This window comes from Cariama cristata, unplaced genomic scaffold, assembly GCF_000690535.1.
Source record: "Cariama cristata isolate BGI_N322 unplaced genomic scaffold, ASM69053v1 scaffold16527, whole genome shotgun sequence".
Taxonomy (NCBI): Eukaryota; Metazoa; Chordata; class Aves; order Cariamiformes; family Cariamidae; genus Cariama; species Cariama cristata.
The window spans coordinates 29131-48964 of record NW_009628528.1 but is presented as its reverse complement, the minus strand read 5'-3'; the positions used below and the strand labels follow the sequence as shown (position 1 = coordinate 48964).

General features: G+C 39.6%; 1 protein-coding gene across 1 annotated transcript in view; it reads left to right on the top strand.

Moving 5' to 3' along the window:
• LOC104165279 (inositol 1,4,5-trisphosphate receptor type 2-like) overlaps nt 1-19834 on the top strand; it is a gene marked incomplete at both ends in the record, with an annotated part of 41934 nt that overhangs the window by 7116 nt on the left and 14984 nt on the right. Inside the window, 7 exons of the mRNA XM_009704856.1 lie at nt 829-1002; nt 5824-5913; nt 6067-6192; nt 7406-7528; nt 9119-9319; nt 13569-13820; nt 15433-15558. Of these exons, the coding sequence (XP_009703158.1) occupies nt 829-1002; nt 5824-5913; nt 6067-6192; nt 7406-7528; nt 9119-9319; nt 13569-13820; nt 15433-15558 (1092 nt within the window). The remainder of the gene's footprint in view (nt 1-828; nt 1003-5823; nt 5914-6066; nt 6193-7405; nt 7529-9118; nt 9320-13568; nt 13821-15432; nt 15559-19834) is intronic.

Here is a 19834-nt window from a genome sequence, read left to right as displayed (position 1 = left end):
GTGCTTATTGATTTGCTGTACAAATTGTTGTTAGTTTTTTTGAATATTATCTTCATTAATAATCTTAGAACAAAGAGCATTACAAAGAAGGAAATCTGTAGATCATGCTAAATCAAGAACTACAAATAACAGTGGAAAAAACCCCAGAGAATTTGAGCAGTACAAAAAAAAGAATAAATGATATTAATCTTAGTAAGAGGCAGCCACTGAGATGGTGGGAAATTACATGAACCTGAAAGTCAGCTTGTGAGCTATATTCAAACAAGTTTTTCTAAGCTGACCTAACAGTGTTAAAGTCTGTTATCTTTCAATATTTGATTATGATGATGTAGGTGATCATCAAAGTTGCTGGCCATTCTGACTTTTCTTTGGATGTCCTGATTCCTTGTCATATCATGCTTTTTTTCCTTGTGAAGTACTGTGCTGATGGGATAAGCTGTTTCTAACTGTATTGCTTTAATACTATGTTACTGTGTTGTTTTAATACCATGAGGATCATAATCAGTGCATCAGAGCTAACTGCATAGAACTCAAGAGCTTGTAAATCTGTGCTTGTGCTGAAAATGTTTCACAGTGAATTAGAGAAGGCGAGAGGATGTTGTGAATGTTATAAATATCCTGTTTTGGGCAACTACAGTCTCTGGCTCTGTTAAAGGTTTTTGATGAAGGGGGACTAAAAAGCCTGCATGCGCCATGTTTCAATTCATAGGGAAGGTTACATAAAGCACCTGAAAAGAGGGGCTTGGAATGGAAACTGTCAAGCAAATTACCCAGGCATAAGTGCTGGTACTACTGCTGTAATTGCTTTACAATTTTCTGTATTTCCAGGTTCAGTTGCTGGTGTCTAATCAAGATGTTGATAACTACAAGCAAATCAAGGCTGATCTTGATCAGCTACGTCTGACTGTAGAAAAATCAGAATTGTGGGTTGAGAAGAGCAGCAATTATGAGAGTGGAGAGGTGGGCGACAATCAAACAAAAGGGGGAGAAGAACCAATAGAGGTGCGTTTAAAGCCTTTGCTGTTAGAATTGTTTCACTATTGGTAGGTAGTTTAATGAAAAACTGTAAATTTGTGGTCTGGTTAAAGTAGCAAAGTGAGAATATGCAGAATTCTGGCTGAGCTTTAGGAATAGACAGAATAGGAAATAAAACCTCTTTATCAGCGTTCAATATTCTCTCATGCTGCTTTTAGTAACTCTGTTCTTATGTCACAGAGCTGCCTTTTTTCTGGCTAGTGAGCAAGCCACAGTATACAGCATCACTCTGTTGCCAAGGAAGTAATCTAGGGATCACATGTTGGCAGTTGTGTTGACTTGCTGGAAGAAAGGAGGAGTAGGCAGTATCTGTTCCTGCAACTGGGGGAGAGGAGTGCAATCAAACCCGTATTTTGAAACTTTACAAGTAATTCCACTGTCCACCAAACATAAAACTGACTTAATATTGAGATTTTGTAGGTGAACTAACGTGATTTTTTTGTTATTTTGACTCTTGTCATACTGCACTCTTGGGATATACTGTGATTTGAGAAACTTCAGAACTTGAATCTGGAACCACAAAGACCTGATTTTTTTTTTTTAATTTAATTGCTGTTTTTCTTTTTAGTTTTTTTTTTAGTGAAAACTGAGGTCCTCATATAATCACCTAAATCTAGTATGAGTCTTCAAGAAAATGCAAAGTGTTGCAAGAGTGGCTATGGTTGAGGTTTGTGGCATAACAGTAGATAGAGCAGGCTTTCCCACCAATATTTATTCCCACTTTTCCATTTTCATCAGAGGAAGTGGGGAGAGATGAACAACTGTGATTTCTGACACAGCACTTTCCTTATTGTCGTCCGTGGTAGAGTCTTCCCTGGTGGCAAGAAAATGGGCAAGGAAGCCACAAGGGGATGCTTAGTAGGAAGCCAAGTGGAGATTATACAGCACTGAAGCCAATGCACTGAGAAAAAGTAGGAGCCATTGAGAAGAGAGAGGATGTTTGCAGATATCTATGATACACACTTGGCCTTTCAGATGGTAAAGCAGATTTTAGGTGGCTTTATGTGGGGGAAAATCCAACACTTCAAGGGAGAAATACAATTTCTTGGGACAGTACCGGTTCCACTCTTTCTCAGATTTCTCTGAAACTCTTAGCTGAGTTTAGTGGTGTCAGAACTGGGGAGGAATCTGCACTTTGGGTTAAGTATGTGGGATTTTCTACTTTCTTTCCTCAAGCATAGCTCTAGTAGGAAAGAACATATTCCTTTGTCTATTTAATGAACGGAAAAGGTAATGGGGAAACAAGATACAGAATTGCAGCAGGATATTTACAAGGTTTTTTAGCTGTAATACATTTTAAAAGTATAATAAGTTCCTTTTTATTCCTACAGATAGCCCTGATAGCAAAGAAACTCCAGGAGGAGGGGACAAAACAATGTACTTGAAAAAGAAGCATCTCTAAATGGGATATTTTTTAGTGTTTTTTTCCCATGAGGCATCTGTGGGTCTGTATGGATTAGCAGTACTTGAATAAATGCACAATATTATCTCTGGCAGATTTAAGAGAGTGTTGTATCAGAACAGTAATATGTAATCTGCACAACTGGTTAGATCATCTGATGGTAATTCCATGAGAGCTGCGCCAGGTTACAATAGCTCAGAATCTTGTCCATTATTTCCCCTCCCTGTTAAATTATTCTTTAACAGTCAGGAAATGTTTTTACCTGGCAAAACTACTTTAGATAGTGAATACTCTCTTTGAGATCTTAAGTCAGACGTAAGAGGTGAGGTGCTGGTCATAACCTACAATATGTGAAGCAGGTGGCTAGCTTCAAGCAGATAAACATCCCTCTGAGATCCCATGCTTTCTTGGAATGGATGCTGGGTATTCAGTACTGAGCTGGATGAACCTCTAGGGAATATGCTTCATTTGCCTGTGCTTGATTTTTTCCAAACAACATTAAAGTGCGCTTAAGGGCTTAAATTACGTTCCAGAACAGTGTTATGTTAAGCCCAAGTTTCTGTCCTCACTGAAGCACATTGCAAGATTGGCATAAGTATTTTAAAAAATCAGGTATCTTTTTTTGCCCTTACGCTTCTGAGTCTTTGTGGGTAGTTGCTTCCACCTCTCTATCATAACCTGGTGGGGCTAGAGACTTTACTTTCTTTTTTTCTTTTTTTGCAGTCATATGACTCCAGAAATGAGATTTGTAGAAAAAAGGCAGTGTTCTTCTAAATAAAGTATACAGAGTTCTCCACAGGAAAAACAACACACAACAAATCTTACATCCATGCAAGATCATCTTGATAAGAACTGGAGATCAGAATTATATGAAAGAGTGCTTGGAGTTAGGTCAGACATAAATTAGACATCATATAGGATTAGGAAGAAATGCTGAAATTGGTCTCACATAACTGAGCCTGGCTTGAGAAGGGAAAAGCAGATAAAGCCTGTTTTCTTGGTTATATCTAGTAAGGGTGTTATGAGTCTGTATAGATACCATGAACTATGGAAAGTGTGGTCTTTATTGTCCTATCACTGGAGGATGCATTGGTGTTGCAGCACCAGAAACACAGATCTGAGGAGGAGAAATAGGCAGTCTCAGTGAAAGGACTCTCAGGTGAAGCTGAAATACAGTGCAGTGGCATTTATAGAACAACTCATCTTCACCATCTGCTGAGAAAGTTCAGCGAGGTTTCAAGTGGTATAAACTTTCAGCACCCTTAAGCGCCTGGTGTTCCCCTGCTCTCCTCCTTTTCTGGTCTGTGGCAGTTTGCTTTGGTTCTGGAAATGTTTAAACAAACATCTCCTGAAACATCATATATAGGTTGAGATGGTGAACTGAAACTTCTGAGAGTGTCCCTCATTCCCCTGGTAAATAAATACAGCCTGGCGAGGGCAAAACTGTGCCTGCGTGACACTGACTTCTGCCTTGCACAGCTGTCCTGCTGAGATGAGTGAGACTGTTTCAGCGGTGGGGACCTGCTCGGACTGAATGCTGGAATCTGGGCCGCCATTTGGGGGGTAGAAAGAAAGGATCCTAAGACTGATGCAGGGTGATATCCGAGGAATTTAATGAATAGAGGAAGTAGTCTTTTTCAGAAAATACCATTTCCTAAAGGTGGGGTACTTGGATGAGAACCTTTCTCAGTGCCATCTCTGTGACTCCCTGTCCCCTATGGAAAAGTGTGACAGAGAATGTCTGTCATGGGGTGTAATGAGGCAAGATATGCAACTGAGTGTCGCTGGTATCCCAGTGGTGTGATTATCTCTTGATAACTACATCCCTGGTATACTCTTATGGATTCAATAAACAGGTTTTTATTTTGTTAAGAGAAAGGACAGATTCAGCAGTTTAATGCTGATCAGCACTTCCAGATAAGACATATAGTTCACATGGATTATAAAACTACTTTGATTGAGGAAGAATGCTGATAAAAGTAACAGGTAAATTAATCTTGGTTCACCCACAGTCCCAGAACAGAGGAGGGTGGTTAATTATAGCAAAGAGCCTGAAATATCTTCCAAAGTATTGATTCAAACAGCTAGAGAGAAGGCAGCATGCATACTAACAAACCTAAACAAATAAAAATCCACTGTTATTGCATAGATCAACATGACCACGCTGAACAGCGGTGCTGACACTGTTATAAACAGCTTCCATGGCCAAGTGGTGCAGCTGTTCTTGCCCCACTGGAAATTAAGGCCAGATGGGATTTATAGAACTCCTCATCTTCACCATCAGCTAAGAAAGTTCAGAGAGAGGTTTCAAGAGGTGTAAACATTCAGATTGGCATGCATGTGTATGTTTTAGCATAATTCTCTTCTCTAAAACAGTAGGAAGTTTGAGGACACAATGAAACTCAGAAGCACACCTGTTTCTTCTTTTTTTGTGCTATTACACTGGTTTATATCCTTGTGGTTATATTGTGAGGCAGTCTCAAGATCTGCTACTGTTTTTCTACATGCTTAATAATTGCAGCATCCAAAGTCCAATCTTTCAATTCTTTGTGTTTCCAGTTAAGAAAGGCTTACCATAGCTAGCAGCATAAAAAAAAAACCAAACCCACTGCCAGTATTCTAAGTAGCAGTATTTGTGTAGATGTTCTTATGTGTTTTGATCGAGATATGCATGGAAAGGTGCGTGGGTGTTGGCAGTTACTTACTGACTTGATCTCTCTTATTTATCATACCCAGCTGGGGCTTTCTAAGAGCCAAGGCCCAGAGCATATGGCGTCATGACTGGATGTTGCAGTTTAACATAAGGTTCTCATTTGTTTTTAAATCCTTTTCTGCATCATTCATAGATAAGGACAGAAGTGTCCTCTTCATTGGACAAACATCTCTAATTTCCACGTGCTATTTGTTCCTGTACTGCTGAGAACTCCACCCTACTTATCTGAACTGTAGAGGTCATCTTAAGCTTTCTCCAGGCTTTTTAATGTTCACATACACTGACTTTGTAATCTTTCTAGCTGTATTAGAGATTTTTGGAACAAGTGGTGGCTATTGAAATACACTTATTGTCCCTATTCTCATAGTATCTAAATTTCTTGGGATGTCTAGTCTGGGATTTAGGGACGTATTCTTTTTTAGGAGGATCAGAAGCATGAAGACATATAGTAATTATCTCAAATCGTGTTGGAAATTTGAAACGAAGGATTTGAATGTCAATCTTTTCACTCACTGGACCAGTGGATAAAGAATAAACAAGTCTTTATTATTTGTGTTTTATCTGTTCTCTATGAGTTGCTGTAATACTTCCTCACTTGCTGTTGTTAAATATAGTTAGTTCATGTTGAGGAAATTGCAATAGATCTCCACTTTTTGTGTGTTCTTTGTTACAGGAGTCAAATATCTTGAGTCCAATACAGGATGGGACCAAAAAACCCCAGATAGACAGCAATAAAAGCAATAACTACAATATTGTTAAAGAGGTTGGTATATCTGCTAAGAAACTTGCTTGACATACTTGTTTGATAAGTAGATTTAGTAATTATTTTGAAAGAATGTGGTTTTGCTTGGTTTTGTGTGACATGACTGGTTCTTTGCTTGCTTGCAGGCTTATTTATTTGTTTATTTATTTATAGATTTTGATTCGACTCAGCAAACTGTGTGTTCAGAATAAAAAATGTCGGAATCAACAGCAACGATTGCTGAAAAATATGGGCGCCCACTTGGTAGTCTTGGACCTTCTGCAGATACCCTATGAAAAGGTTATTCTCATAATTTTAGTGGTAAATAACATGAACTTAATAAAGGGAAAGGCCTCAAGAGGCCCAAGAATCAATGTGAATATTTCTTTAAGCTTAATTCAGTCAACTATGCTACAAACATGAAATGATGATGCCATTTTCTGCCTTAAGAATAATGGGTTTGGGCCTAAGTTTAAATATGGCTGCCTGCATAGAACAGGTTTTATTAAGAACTTAATGTTTACTGCCTCAGGTACCCGGATGCCACTGTGCTATCATCCTATTCCTGAAATAGGCAAACCTTAGATCTGCAGTCACTGCACAGTAAGAAGTATTGATTTAATGGAGCTTCTGGCAGAGTATCTAAGTTCCACTGTTGAGTACTGATGTGAGTGCTATTGTAGATACATAAGGTGGACAAAAAGCTTTCAAGGATCAAGTCTGAAATAATTTCTTTTTTTCTGTGGTGAAGCCTCTAACCTAGTTCCATTTGCAAGTTTTTTGGAAGATAATGTGATTTTTGTACTGCTTTGGTGGCATTGAGCATACAAATGAATGATCTAGATAGCCTTTCAAAGAGCACATCTTTCTAGATCTTATAGGAAGCATTGAGAGGAGATAAAACCTCTTCTGGGCTACGTTTTCCTGAGTGTTACGCACTAATGTCATGATATAGTCACTGGGTTCAGCTGTCATCAGTAAAATAGTGCTTGTCTGTATAGATGGTTCATCAAATCATAGTTAGAATACTATATAAGAGGAATATAAAAGGACGATGAAACTAGACATATATTTGTGTGCGAGTATGTGTGTGAACATATATATTCGTGTAGGTGTACACACACACGCACGCATACATCTGTTTCTATATGTAGCTATATAAAAGCCAAAGCTTTTCAAAAGCTTAAAAGTAATGCAGGCTAGAGAGCTTTTTTTGAAAATCAAGCCACTTAGCACTTTTTTGAACTAGGAAATTATAACCATGTATGAGGAAATCTTAGTTTGAGTTTGTGCTTTTACCTGTGACTCCCTATGGTCAAGTCGATTCAGAGTGAGGTACAGCCACTAACGGACTCTGAAGGAAACTAGAGCAGTTGCTTTTGCCAGAGGGAGAAGTCCTGCCCTGTAAAGGCTCAGGAGAGTTGGTTTGTTCCTGGCTGAATTCACGTTGTGCGGTTTTAACAAGTATGTTTAGGTACACCCAGCTGATTTTGTTTGTCTTTTCTTTCTGCAGAGTGATGAAAAGATGAATGAAGTTATGAATCTAGCCCACACTTTTCTTCAGAATTTCTGTCGAGGAAATCCTCAGAATCAAGTTCTCCTCCACAAAAATCTCAACTTGTTCTTAACTCCAGGGGTAAGTATTTAATTTTAAGGAGAATATTGTAACTGGAAGTAAATTTGGACTTGCTGAAAAATGACAGTGCTAAATAAATAATTTCATTAAAATATGCCCTCTCTGCCTTCTCTTCTCTGTCCTTGTCTTTTCTGTCTTATTGTCTTCTCTCTCCTGTCTTCTCTCCCTTATCGTTGCTGTTTATGTCATTGTTTTTAATGCTGCCATTTTAAAAGTGGAAAACAATATTACCTGTGGGGTTTACTGGAACTGTCTATGAACATATGTCACGTCATCACATCATAATTAGCTTGACTCTGATCTTACTCATCCTAACTCCCTTGGACTATAAGTCCAGGTAGAAGAGACTGTGACTATGCTGTCACGAAGCTTGTGTGAAAGCAGAATCAGACCCATACATTTTTGTTGATGATGCTTCCATTTGATGTAACTAATCTAAAATTTGATCTTTTATTAAATCATTGCCTTTATAGTAAGCCTCTTTGTCACGGTCCCTTTGTGTATATGTGTATGTGTGTGTTTACAGATACAGTCATATAGAATGACACCTTATTCAGTGGCAGATCTACTGAGCAAAACATGCTTTTATTAGAAAGAGTGCGAGTATTAGGATCGTAGACCCCTGGCCTGCATACATTAGGAAGCATTTGTTCTGTTATTTTTTATTTATGCTTTTTTTGTGAAGTTAGTGAAAGGCACTGAGCTGACCACAGTGGGGACTAGCGCCTAGACTCCATCCTATCCAACACTGACACTTAACTCAGGTGCCAAGTGTGCAGCCTGCTTGCACATGCATTTCTGTTCTTCTGAAGTTGATCTTCTGATCATCCCAGTTACTGTGCTTTTGTTCACATTGTGGAGCAAACTTGGTGTGGATTCCTTTCAGATGACACTAAACATAAAAGTATACTGTAGGAGCACACCTGACCCTCATGAGCCTTTAGTCCAAGGGACCAAACTAGAGCAAGTTTGAAGCAAAAGCCCCAAGAATGCATAAAGTCTGGATGCTGGGTCCTCAGCAGCATCCCTTTCTTGCTACAGATCTGTTCCTCTTGTACTGTACTAGTCACAGATAGAAACGTAGCCTTAGGCTCCCTCTGTACTTAATGTGGAAAGAGACGTTCTCTCAAAGAGTGACCAGACTGCACGTGCAATGATTTGCCTGCTGGAAATGCCTTCCTCTGTCTACCACAGAGGGAACCAGAGGTAGCTGATCATCCTGTTTGGTTGCCTCAGTGCAAAGTTTGATGGTGAGTGGGATGAATGTAGTCTCAGTTGTCTGGTATACCAAAGTCCCTATAGAGTGCTCTAGCAGTGTACTATGTGTATATGTGTCTTCACTTTCCACATGGACACAAATTTTGTTTACATCCACTTTATGACCATTTTGTACTCATATGAAAGTGTGGAGAAATCCCATCATAAATGAAAGCTAGGCCCTAAGGTCACTGCTTAATCGCTGGGGCATGTTGGACTTTTCCAGGTTCCCTTTAGCAATGTGCCTTTCTCTAGTCTAGAGTCCTGTGAATCCTTCTGTCTCAAAACAAATCTGCTCTTGTTGTAAGACTGTTTTGATTTTACTCTGTTTAGCTGCTGGAAGCTGAAACCATGCGGCACATCTTCATGAATAATTACCTTCTGTGTAATGAAATTAGTGAAAGAGTGGTGCAGCACTTTGTACACTGCATTGAGACCCATGGCCGTCATGTGGAGTACCTGCGTTTCCTGCAGACCATTGTGAAAGCAGATGGCAAATATGTGAAAAAATGCCAGGACATGGTAATGACAGAGGTAAGAGAAGGGTTCATATGTTAATCACTTGTGTGATGTCTTTTTAACACACTAGTATTTTCAGGTTGCTTTTTCTGCTCTTGATACCAATGAGATATAATGGCATCATCCCTTTAGAATTTTAAACGGTATCACAAATAATGAATATTTTAGCAGACTTTTTGGGAGTCTAATCTAATTTTGTAAGGCCATCTGTATAACTACTAGAAAGAAAACATGAGTGTTAGCATGGTGATACAGAGATGTCTATTTGTAGATGATGTAGCATGGAAATCTCAGTGTTACATAAACCTTCATTTTCCTGTACTGTAATTTAGGCTCCCTTTTACGCACCAAACTTGCCATATTGCGGCATAGTTTTGCCATATAAGAAGCTCCTACCTCTATCAGTTTGGCTAAATAGTGTGGTAGACGTTTTCTTAGCATGTAACCATGTAACAATTTTAGGTACTAGTTTCTGCTTTTTGTTTCTTTTGTTCCAGAGCATTTCTGTAAGAGTCAGTAGAGCTACTCTAGCTTTAACTAGCTAGATTTGGAGTCTGACTCGGTAAATTCCAGAGAGTTGTTTGTGGGCAAATCTTTATGCCAATAAAGTTACTAGGAAAATACCTAATTGACTTCTCTGCAATTAGGATTTGATATATAGTGTGCATGATAAATGAAGTCTTCAACTTGCAGACACTCATGCATTTAACTGTAATTACGTTAACAGTTCAATGAGATTAATGAGTGGGTAAAGTTAAAGATGGTGAAAATTCCAGGTAGGGTCAGAGTCCAAGGAACATTTTTCATTACAAAAGTGAATTTTTTTTCTGTTGTTTTAAGAGACATCTTCACAAAGAAAACAGAGATAAGCTTTAGTTGTGGTATGAAGAAAACTAAATCCTGCCGAAATTTTGTTCCACAGCAACAAAGAGGAAAAACTTCTAATTAAGAAAATAAAGCTTCAGCCTACATGGATAACCTTTAATGGAATCCACCTCAACCTTTTCAATTTGACTGAAGTGTTTTAACATGCAATATCAATTACAAGCTGTTGATTTACATAATTCAAATAGTTCTTGTGCCTTTGTGCTTTTAGATTTTTTTTTCCCCTTCCACCACAGCTTCTTCTAGGTTTTTACTTTCTCATCAAACAAAATATTTAGATTTTTCTCAATTTAAATACATTTTGTTACTCACCTATAATAGCACAAAGATCAGTTTTCATACTACATGTTCAAGCTGACTGCATGATGAAAATCAAAACGAACTCGGATGTGACATTTACATCATGAGTCCTGCAGGAATTTGCTGGGGGGAGGGAGCACCCCTGTTTTGATGAAAAGAGGATAAGATGATGATCTGTTTGAAAAAAAGTAGGAAATTACAGGTAAGTGATTATGATTTGTTAGAAAAGGATGCTGATAGTGAAATGTGAATGGCGCTTGAATGGCAATCCAATATAAAGGGAACAGTGTAGCCAAATGTTTGGAACTTGCCATTGAGTCAGGACAGTTTCGCAGTAAAGAACTGAGATGTACTTTGTGACCTTAAACAAGTGGTGTAACTTATCCTGTGCCTCCAGATGGGGCATGTAAACAATTTACCACTAGACAAGATAGAGTATGAGTGTACAGCATGCCTCAACTACTCCTGTATTTTCTTTTACCCATGGGAAGTATATTGTAGGTTCTTCCTGTTTACTGGGAGTAAAGGATAAACTGATCATATTTTACACATTTTAGAAAGTGCATACAGATGAAGGAGCACGATTGCAAAAGAGTACTTTCATAAAATATGTTGAACATTCCCAGTCTGGCTTAGTCACTTGTTTTCATATCCTTGGTCCCCATACCTGTAGAGTGCTAGTAATGATGTTTACTGACCTGAAAGGTTCCTTAGGGCACTTTTTCTGATTACAAGCATGCTTTGAGGTTCTGGAAGAACAGTGCCTGTCAGGGCAAACATTATTACAAAAGGGAAAGCAGAATTTGCTTTTGAACCGGATCGATGTGGCAGCAGAGTTTTCTATTATCCATAGTATTCTGGAGTGATACATCGCACAGTGTCAACAGCTGCTCTGAGAGTGACCAACCGTCTTTATACTTCCACAGAGTTCTTAACTTGTTGAAAATATAATTTAGTGGAAGAAAATGCTGCTGTTTTCTGTCCCCCCATCACTGAGCTCATGATGCTCAGTGAGAACTCTGGCTGACAGGGGATACTTCTCTTCCTCTTCTGCTTTTAAAGGGACATAATTTTCTCTGCTTGGGTTAATGTTCGGGTGCCTTTTGCAAATCACATTTAAAAGTGGATAACTTGAGGAAAGGGAATGACATCATCTTCTGTCCTTGCATTTACAATGATTACCTTCTCTCCCTTAGCTCTTGTGCTGATGCAACATCATCTGCTTCAGTTTGTGGTTCCTTACAGTATGTAGCAAGCATGCTGTGCAGCACAATGCTTCACAAATTCACTATCTTCTAGTATTTATTCCTCATTCATCAGTGATAGGTACATGAAAGGATGAGGGGTCAGTTTGACTTGATATGGTAAAATATCAACCAATACTGGTGCAGATTAGGTCTGGATTTGACATGAGTGTAACTCTGGGGGAACCTGGAAAGAGTCATCTTCCCTCTCCTCTGTGCAAAACGTACACAAGTGGAAAATAACTATGGGAATGTGGTGAACAACTTAATGGGAAGTGACAGAGCATGCACCTTCCCAGAGGGCTCGGTGTGGATTTTTATTAGTTTGTATGTAAAATGTCCTAAAAGCATAGTATTCCAGACATCAGTTTTAAAAAGTTAGGTCAATTTTCAACATTTTGAATACTTCTATTTTCGCCCCCTTTGTTTTTTTGCCATTGAGTTCAATGAAATTAATGATATCTGGGCCCCTGTACTGTCTCCTTCCTCCTCTCCAAGCACTTGTCCCTTTAAAAACTTTTTTCTGTACTGTGGATTGTCCAGAAAATGTCTGTTTTGAAAAGTTTTAGAAACCCAAAGGTAAATGAGAAATAGCAATTGCAGGAAAGACTGAATTCACAATTCACTCCATCCAATTGTCAAAGTAAAAATAAGCTAGAAACAGGGAAAGCACAATCAGAAAAGTGGTAAATTCAAAATTTGAAATGTTGAAACCCTGGAAAATGTAATGAAATGTTTCTTGACTTTTCATTCTGGGAGACTAATTTTCATTCCTGCTCTTGCTGCTTTCCTGTTTCTCAACAGCTCCACCAACCTTTATTTCTACCCTTGAATCCAGTAAGCTACGATTTCATTTCACATACAGACTTGGATACTTCAAGTGCCTTATTCTCAAAATACGTACAGCTGACGTGCTGCCAAGGTGTATTCTGTACTAGAAAGGGTTTACAGGAGCTTATTTTCACCTGCTTTGAGAGTGCATTATGCTTAAAAGGAAAATGATGGAGAGTAGACAGGTCTACTGTCCTGTCTCTTCTCCATTCAAGCTCACCGAGCTGACCATAGGTATATTCAGCATATGGGGGGTTCAAAACAGGGTTAAAGCAAAAATTCTCTGTGAGATCTGCTGAGATGGGGCTGCCAGCATCCGCCTCCGCTCTGGGTCCTCTTGAGATGAGCAATGCACTTGTAGCAAAATAAAATATTTATCACATACACCGGTTTTCTGTTAAATGGAAGTGCTGGCATGACACTGACAGTGTAAAGACCCACCTGCCAAATTTGCATAAGTTGGGAAGAATTGTCCTTGGTTTCTGATGCTGAGCAAGGGTACAGAAAAGGTTCGTTAAAGTCTGGGTGAGACACAGGCTTTTTGTGTGAGGCAGCACAGAAGATTTAATCTATAAAACAGGGATAACAATGCATCCTAGCCTCACAATAGGAGGTGAGGATAATTAATTAACTTCAAACAAACATTGAGATGGTAGGAATAAGGATGGTGTACTGTCTTGGGTAAACACAGAGCTACATAGAAGTTAAACTTCAAATTCACCTTGCATTAGCTCACTGCTTGGTGAGTTTTTTCAGATTTGCACTTATGTAGATAAGAGCATAAGTTTACCTTGGATATTGTTTTTACATGTGCATTTGGTAAGCCACATCAGAGTAATTTTTGTTTAGTTTTTAGCTAGACCGTCTTCGCATACTTAAAGGTAGAACAAAGTAAGAAATTAAGAAAATCATAGAATCATTTAGGTTGGAAAAGACCTTTAAGATCATTGAGTCCAAAATTACTGCAGTGCAGGGTGCTTAAAAGTTTGTGGTATCTTTTTCAGCTGATAAATGGTGGTGAAGATGTATTGATATTCTACAATGACAGAGCTTCATTTCCAGTCCTACTCCAAATGATGTGTTCAGAGCGAGATCGAGCAGACGAGAGCGGACCCTTAGCATATCACGTCACTCTGGTGGAATTGCTAGCGGCTTGTACAGAAGGAAAGAATGTATACACAGAGATCAAGTGCAATTCACTCCTGCCACTGGATGATATAGTAAGAGTAGTGACCCATGATGACTGCATACCTGAGGTAAGATTCACTGAATGAGGACGTGGACTTACCATTTTTAGAAACTCAGAAAATATTTTGTTGTTTATAATATGCTGACAAGTTGAATATTTGCACAGAAAACAGGCTGGAAACAGGTGGTGTTTGGTAAGGTGAACAAGTGAGAAAGGATAGCCAGTATTTTCTTAAACAGAAAATTCCTTGTCCCTTATGTTTCAATTGCCAGCTTTTTGGGGCAGACACCTTGTTTTGTTTTCCTGGGTTTGTCCAGCCATGCTCCGAGTTTAATGGTCTGATAACTTCTGGCTGTAGCTGCGAAGACTCAGCTGAGTGGTTTGTCAAGCCAACGTTTTGCCGCTGCCTGAATTTGTTGGAAATGATGGGTAACATTCCGGCCACACTGAAGTCAGTGGGAGTTTTGGGGGAAGTCTCGTTTTATTAAATTCAGTTGCAGTCCAGCAAATGTTTGTATTCAGTGTGTATCAAGGCCCAATTCTGCAGCTACTACCAGTCATGCTTCAGCGGGACTGTGATACCTCACACTGATCAGAAGGGGAATGCTTGTTTGCACCAAACCTGATGTGATCAAAAGAAATCTTTTCACAGTCTTTGCAAGGAGCTTGTTCTGGCCTTGTGTATTGATGGGATGGATTTCTGCAGGCTATCTGGTGGAAGAATGTGGCTCCTATCAACAGAACTGGGACCTGCAGGACTAAAAACTTCCTCTGTGCTGTAAAAAAGTCCCCTTATGATCAACTGATTCTTTTCTTAAAAAGAAAAATATGTTTGCTTTGCTCAAAAGTTCCTCGTAACATTAATTTCAGCAGATGCTAATTTAAAAAAAAGCCCAAACAAATAAAGCCTATAAGTCTGACCTGAGTTTTCTCCTGAATGTATTAAACATATGCAACTATCTACTCTCCTTTGACTGCAACAAGAAAAATTTTCAGTGTATCTGCATATGTTTGTATTTAATCTATACATTTCAGGCACTGGATATCCATTTTTATGATGTGCACATGCAGACTTGTAATGCAGGAGACGAGTGACACTGCAGCCCTCCTGTTAGGCCCCGTGCTGCTGTGGCTGCAGTTCCAGCACTGCACAACCTTTCTCTTCCATTTAGACCCAAGTTACACCCATCTCGAATGTAAGCACTGCATTAGGATTGTGGGAATATAGGGACTGCAGTCCCAGCACTGCTAAAGACTTTTTTTTTTGATATTTGGCAAGCCTGTCACAAGGCATCAACCCACAGCAGTCAACCGGCAAGTGCAGAGGTGTCCTGCATTTTCACAGCTCCTGGCTTTGGAGCCAGTCTCTTGTAGTCTTAATGTCATTTAAATAAGAGATTTATTATTGGTTTGTTTTGTGAGGGTTTTGTTGTTAGAGTAAGATTGTTTGTAAAACCTTTCTATTTTTTTTATGTGATCTTTCAGGAAGTACATTAAGGCATTTGTTGCCGTGCTTTTGCTTAAATCTTCAGAACTGAACATATGCATTATTACTGTTATTTGTGTTAGTACTTGAAGGATCGCCTATATTGTTCAGTATTTTTGCAGATAGAAAACATCACGTTAATGGTTTTTACTGTTCCATTTCATATGGTTTGTGTTTTTTGCTCTTCCTGCAGGTGAAAATTGCCTATGTTAATTTTGTTAACCACTGTTATGTGGACACTGAAGTGGAAATGAAAGAAATCTATGCCAGTAACCATATTTGGAAGTTATTTGAGAACTTCCTTGTTGATATGGCAAGGGTAAGCTTCATGAGACATTAAATGTTACAATATAGTCATGGGTGGCAACTGAACTGGCAATAACTTTTTTAACTGTTTTTTTCAAAGTTGACAATAGAATAGGTGTGGGGTCATTTCTATGTTATTTATAATCATGTAACCTGCTAATTACTAGCAGTCTTCTCTTTCTAAAAGGGCATCTTGGAACCCATGTTGTTTTCTCTTTTCTTCCAGAAAAATAAATTGGATAGACGTACAGGATTGAGAGTCTTTGTTCATCTTCTGGGAGCATGTGTTTACATGTCATTATGGTGGTGACTAAAAAAAGACTCCAAACCTGTAATCTTGCTTTATTCTGTTAGTACAGTGAGGATCAGGGATCAAGAAGTTCTTTGGCTCATGTTCCTTCTTTAATATCACCTCAGCCTGTTTTTGTAACTTATTCTACTGTTACTACATTCTCACCACTGATGTGAAATGCAGGTGTAGAGCTGTGGTCTTTTGGAATACTAATTCATATATAAACCATAGACTTCAAGGTTATGGGGGGCACAGTTAGTAACTGTAGGCATTCAATTCCTGTGGACCCTTCATGGTGTCGTTACTTCTTGAATTAAGTTTCAAGACAGAAGCTGAATTAAGGTTCCATTCCCTGGTATTCTGGAGGCAGAAAACAAGGGAAATCTTATGACTTCCAGAAGAATAAAATACAATAGTAGAGACATGAGGGGAAGCTAGTATGACATAATGATTACAGCTTACATTACATATCCTTTTCTAGGAGGTTAATGCTTCTTATAAGAGCCTAATATTAATACCAACTACTGGGGTTGATCTTCCTGCTCAAGAAGTAGAACCACAGGTTTTTGGTAGCTGGTGGACTGGAGCGAGTGCAGAAGAGGCCACGAAGATCATCAAGGAGCTGGAGCACCTCTCCTGTGAGGAAAGGCTGAGAGAGTTGAGGTTGTTCAGCCTGGAGAAGAGACGGCTCCAGGGACACCTTAGAGCAGCCTTCCAGTACCTAAAGGGGCCTATGAGAAAGCTGGGGAGGGACTTTTTACAAGGGCAGGGAGTGATAGGACAAGGGGCAATGGCTTTAAACTGGAAGAGGGAAGATTTAGATGAGATATTAGGAAGAAATTCTTCATTGTGAGTGTGGTGAGGCACTGGGACAGGCTGCCCAGAGAGGTGGTAGATGCTCCGTCCCTGGAAGTGTTCAAGGCCAGGTTGGATGGGGCTTTGAGCAATCTGGTCTGGTGGAAGGTGTCCCTGCCCATGGCAGGGGGGTTGGAACAAGATGATCTTTAAGGTTCCTTCCAGCCAAACCACTCTATGATTCTATTTGATCCTTGATGCTGGACAGTATTTTGGAGATGTTATAGAGCATGTTGTCGTAGTCCATTACACATTTTATAATCCTGAAGTTCGCACTCCTTGCATTCTTTATTTTGTTGAAATAAAGAAAAAAAGTAAAAGAATCTCAATTCAGTCCTGCAGCGGACATTTACCCCAAAGTAATAGTGTGCCACAAAATAATTTCTTTGAAACCTACTGGGAGAAAATACCATGGATTATGGCCAAAAGAAGAATCGAATGCAAAGACTTCTGTATGATAGACACTGCGACTCGTTCATTTCTCTGTGAAACAGAGACCTTATAAATGGTTGGGTGTGGTGGTTTTTTTGTTTGTTTTGTTTTGTTTTTTTCCTGGGAACAGGTTAAGACAGGGATGTTTGTGTGTCTCTTTTGTGGTAGCCATTTTCAACAGTAATGAGACCTCTACAAACCCTGTTTTCCTGCTGTTTGTCTTGTCCCTGTGGTCATGTTCTACAGTGAAAGCCTTCTGGACAAACTATGCTTGCTTGAAAATTAAGATCAGAAGTGTCCTTGGAGGGGGATTCTGATTTTTAACCTTGCTGGTTTTACCCCAAGAAGTACTTTCTCCTGTTTAATTCCCTTTCTGGGTTGCCCTTTCCTGACATGTCCTGGCTCTGACCCCTCCAGATACCCTCCCTAGCCCTTGAATGTGACCAATTTCCTTTGCCCTTAGGCTAGAAGCAGACATGTAGAAGGAGGGCTCTGTCCACCGTTCCTTTCATGAGCCTGGGGACAAACTGCACTGTACCAAATGATGTAGGGTTGTCCTGATGCGAGTGACCGCTGAACTTGTTTTCACATACTTCACATAATTAGACTCCAGGTCTTCAGAGGTGAAGAGTGAGTGTATTATTAATGCTGTATTTTGTGTGTGTGTCCTTTTGGCACCGAATGGCAAAATGCCAGTTTATTTTGCTCTCCTGCAAAGCCCTTAGGGCAGATGCCTAATTAGTCCTTTTAATTTCCTGCTTAACAGCTAAAAGAACTAAAAGAGCATGTCAGAAGTGCTCTGTGTGGCCTGTCCTGCTCTTCAGCCAGGTCTCCATGGGTAGCCATATCTTCCAGGTTATTGAGTGTATTTATTCAGGTTTGATTTTCTAGGGCCCAAACAGAGCCCGTGTGTTACAAATACATCAGCGTTATGTAGCTATCAGGACAGTTAGAATGTTGTCAGCCTCATGAAAGATGTTACAATAGCTTTCAAAGCATTTAGAAAAAGAGCCCTTTGATCCTCTCTGTTCCAGTGAGCTAAAAGGGATGCTTTTGTGTGGGGGAAGGGGAAATGCTTTTCTTTTAGCTGCTACAAATGCCTGTCAGTGGGTGAGTTTGTGAGCTTTGAGTCTGAGTCTGTTATTAGAGAGCACTAAGGTGAAAGATGGAGAGTGTTATCCTCAGGTTGGATTCCTTCCTTTTTTTTAAAAAAAAAGTAACCAATTTTTTTTTAGCTGTTTCTCGATTGAGGAAGGAAATACTTAGTTCCCTACTGTCATTCTTTTTCAACAACGTGATACATTGCAAAGCAGGCATGAGGCGGATTCATGTATAAATTCAGTTTGCCAAAAGCGGTTGCGCTTTCAAAGACACCGTTTCTACGGTTTCTGCCAACCTACTTTCTCCCATGTATGACTTAAAGCGTTGCACTAAGCAAAGTGGGTGCTGCTGAAGGAAAGGCTTCCTTTTCCTGCGTGTGGCCTAGCCTGTAAGTCAGCAGCTGTAGTCTGAGCAGGATTAAAGACAGAGCCAGGATCTGACAGCTGTAAAGTCATCCTGGCTTTCTCTGCAGAATTTTTGAAGTATTATTCATGTGAGTTTCAGTCCCAAAGCCTCTTAAGGGGTTTTTAAACACTGCTTTCTCAATCCTCATCTCCATTTCATGCATTTCAGGTTTTTTGCTTCCACGGGGGAACATCTTTCAGTCCCCAAAGGGCAGAGGGATAAGAACATATGAGAGGATTTCAGAATTCCTTCTGCACTGGGAATCTTTTAGACCGATGTTGGAGCAGAGTGGCATCCCCACATATGGCCCTGCTTTTTAGGCAAGCGAAGGGGAAAGCTTAAAAGCCTTTTGGAATATAGTTTTGGCAATTTCTGAATTCACCGTGCTAGCATTGCACAGCTCCCTGTCTTTCCATTGGGATCCCAAGTGCTGAGCCTCAGAGCTACTGGTTCCAGCCAAAATTGGCATGCAGATTAATTAAAAGCAGAAGAACTTCAAGAGATTTTTGGTTCTAAGATTTTTTTTTTTTTAAAAAAAAAAAGTTTTGATTATTAACTGAATCTGTTACCTCCATGAGAACTGGGGTGGTGGTGGTCTCATACTTTTCCCAAAATTGAAGGACTGAAGAGTTTGCTATCTCACTTTAGCCACTGTTGCTTCTCTGACCAAAATCTTTCCTTTCCTGGGGTGATAAAAAATGTACTACCTGGGGGCATGACTTGTTTATCTGACAGATTTTAGAAAAACAGACAAGCAAAGCTCCTTAAGATGCCTCATTCCTGTAGGTGTCATCTTTGGTTATTCCTCTGTCTACCATATGACAATGCTGGTGTGTTATACTCACAATGCTTTTGTGTTCCCGTGAGCTGTATTTTCTCCTGAACATGGGTGCTTTTGGACATCACGTCAGCAACTTTCCTTAAAACACTCCTGGTGAAATTGCTGTCATGTAGGTCCAAGTGTGACAGTGGCAGTGTGTAATTAGAGGACCTGTTTGCCTTGCGTGAGATTCGGGTGCTGTAGATTATCTTTCTGCTTCTGTCACCAACTTTTCTCTGTCATCTTAAGCAATTCACTCAGCTTCTCTGGACTTCAGTTCCTCATCCATAAAGCGATGTAATGGTAAGTACGTACCACTCAGGTTCATGATTGTGTGTTAAATGCTTAGATAGTAATGAGAAGGCTAACCCCAGCAGTCTATAT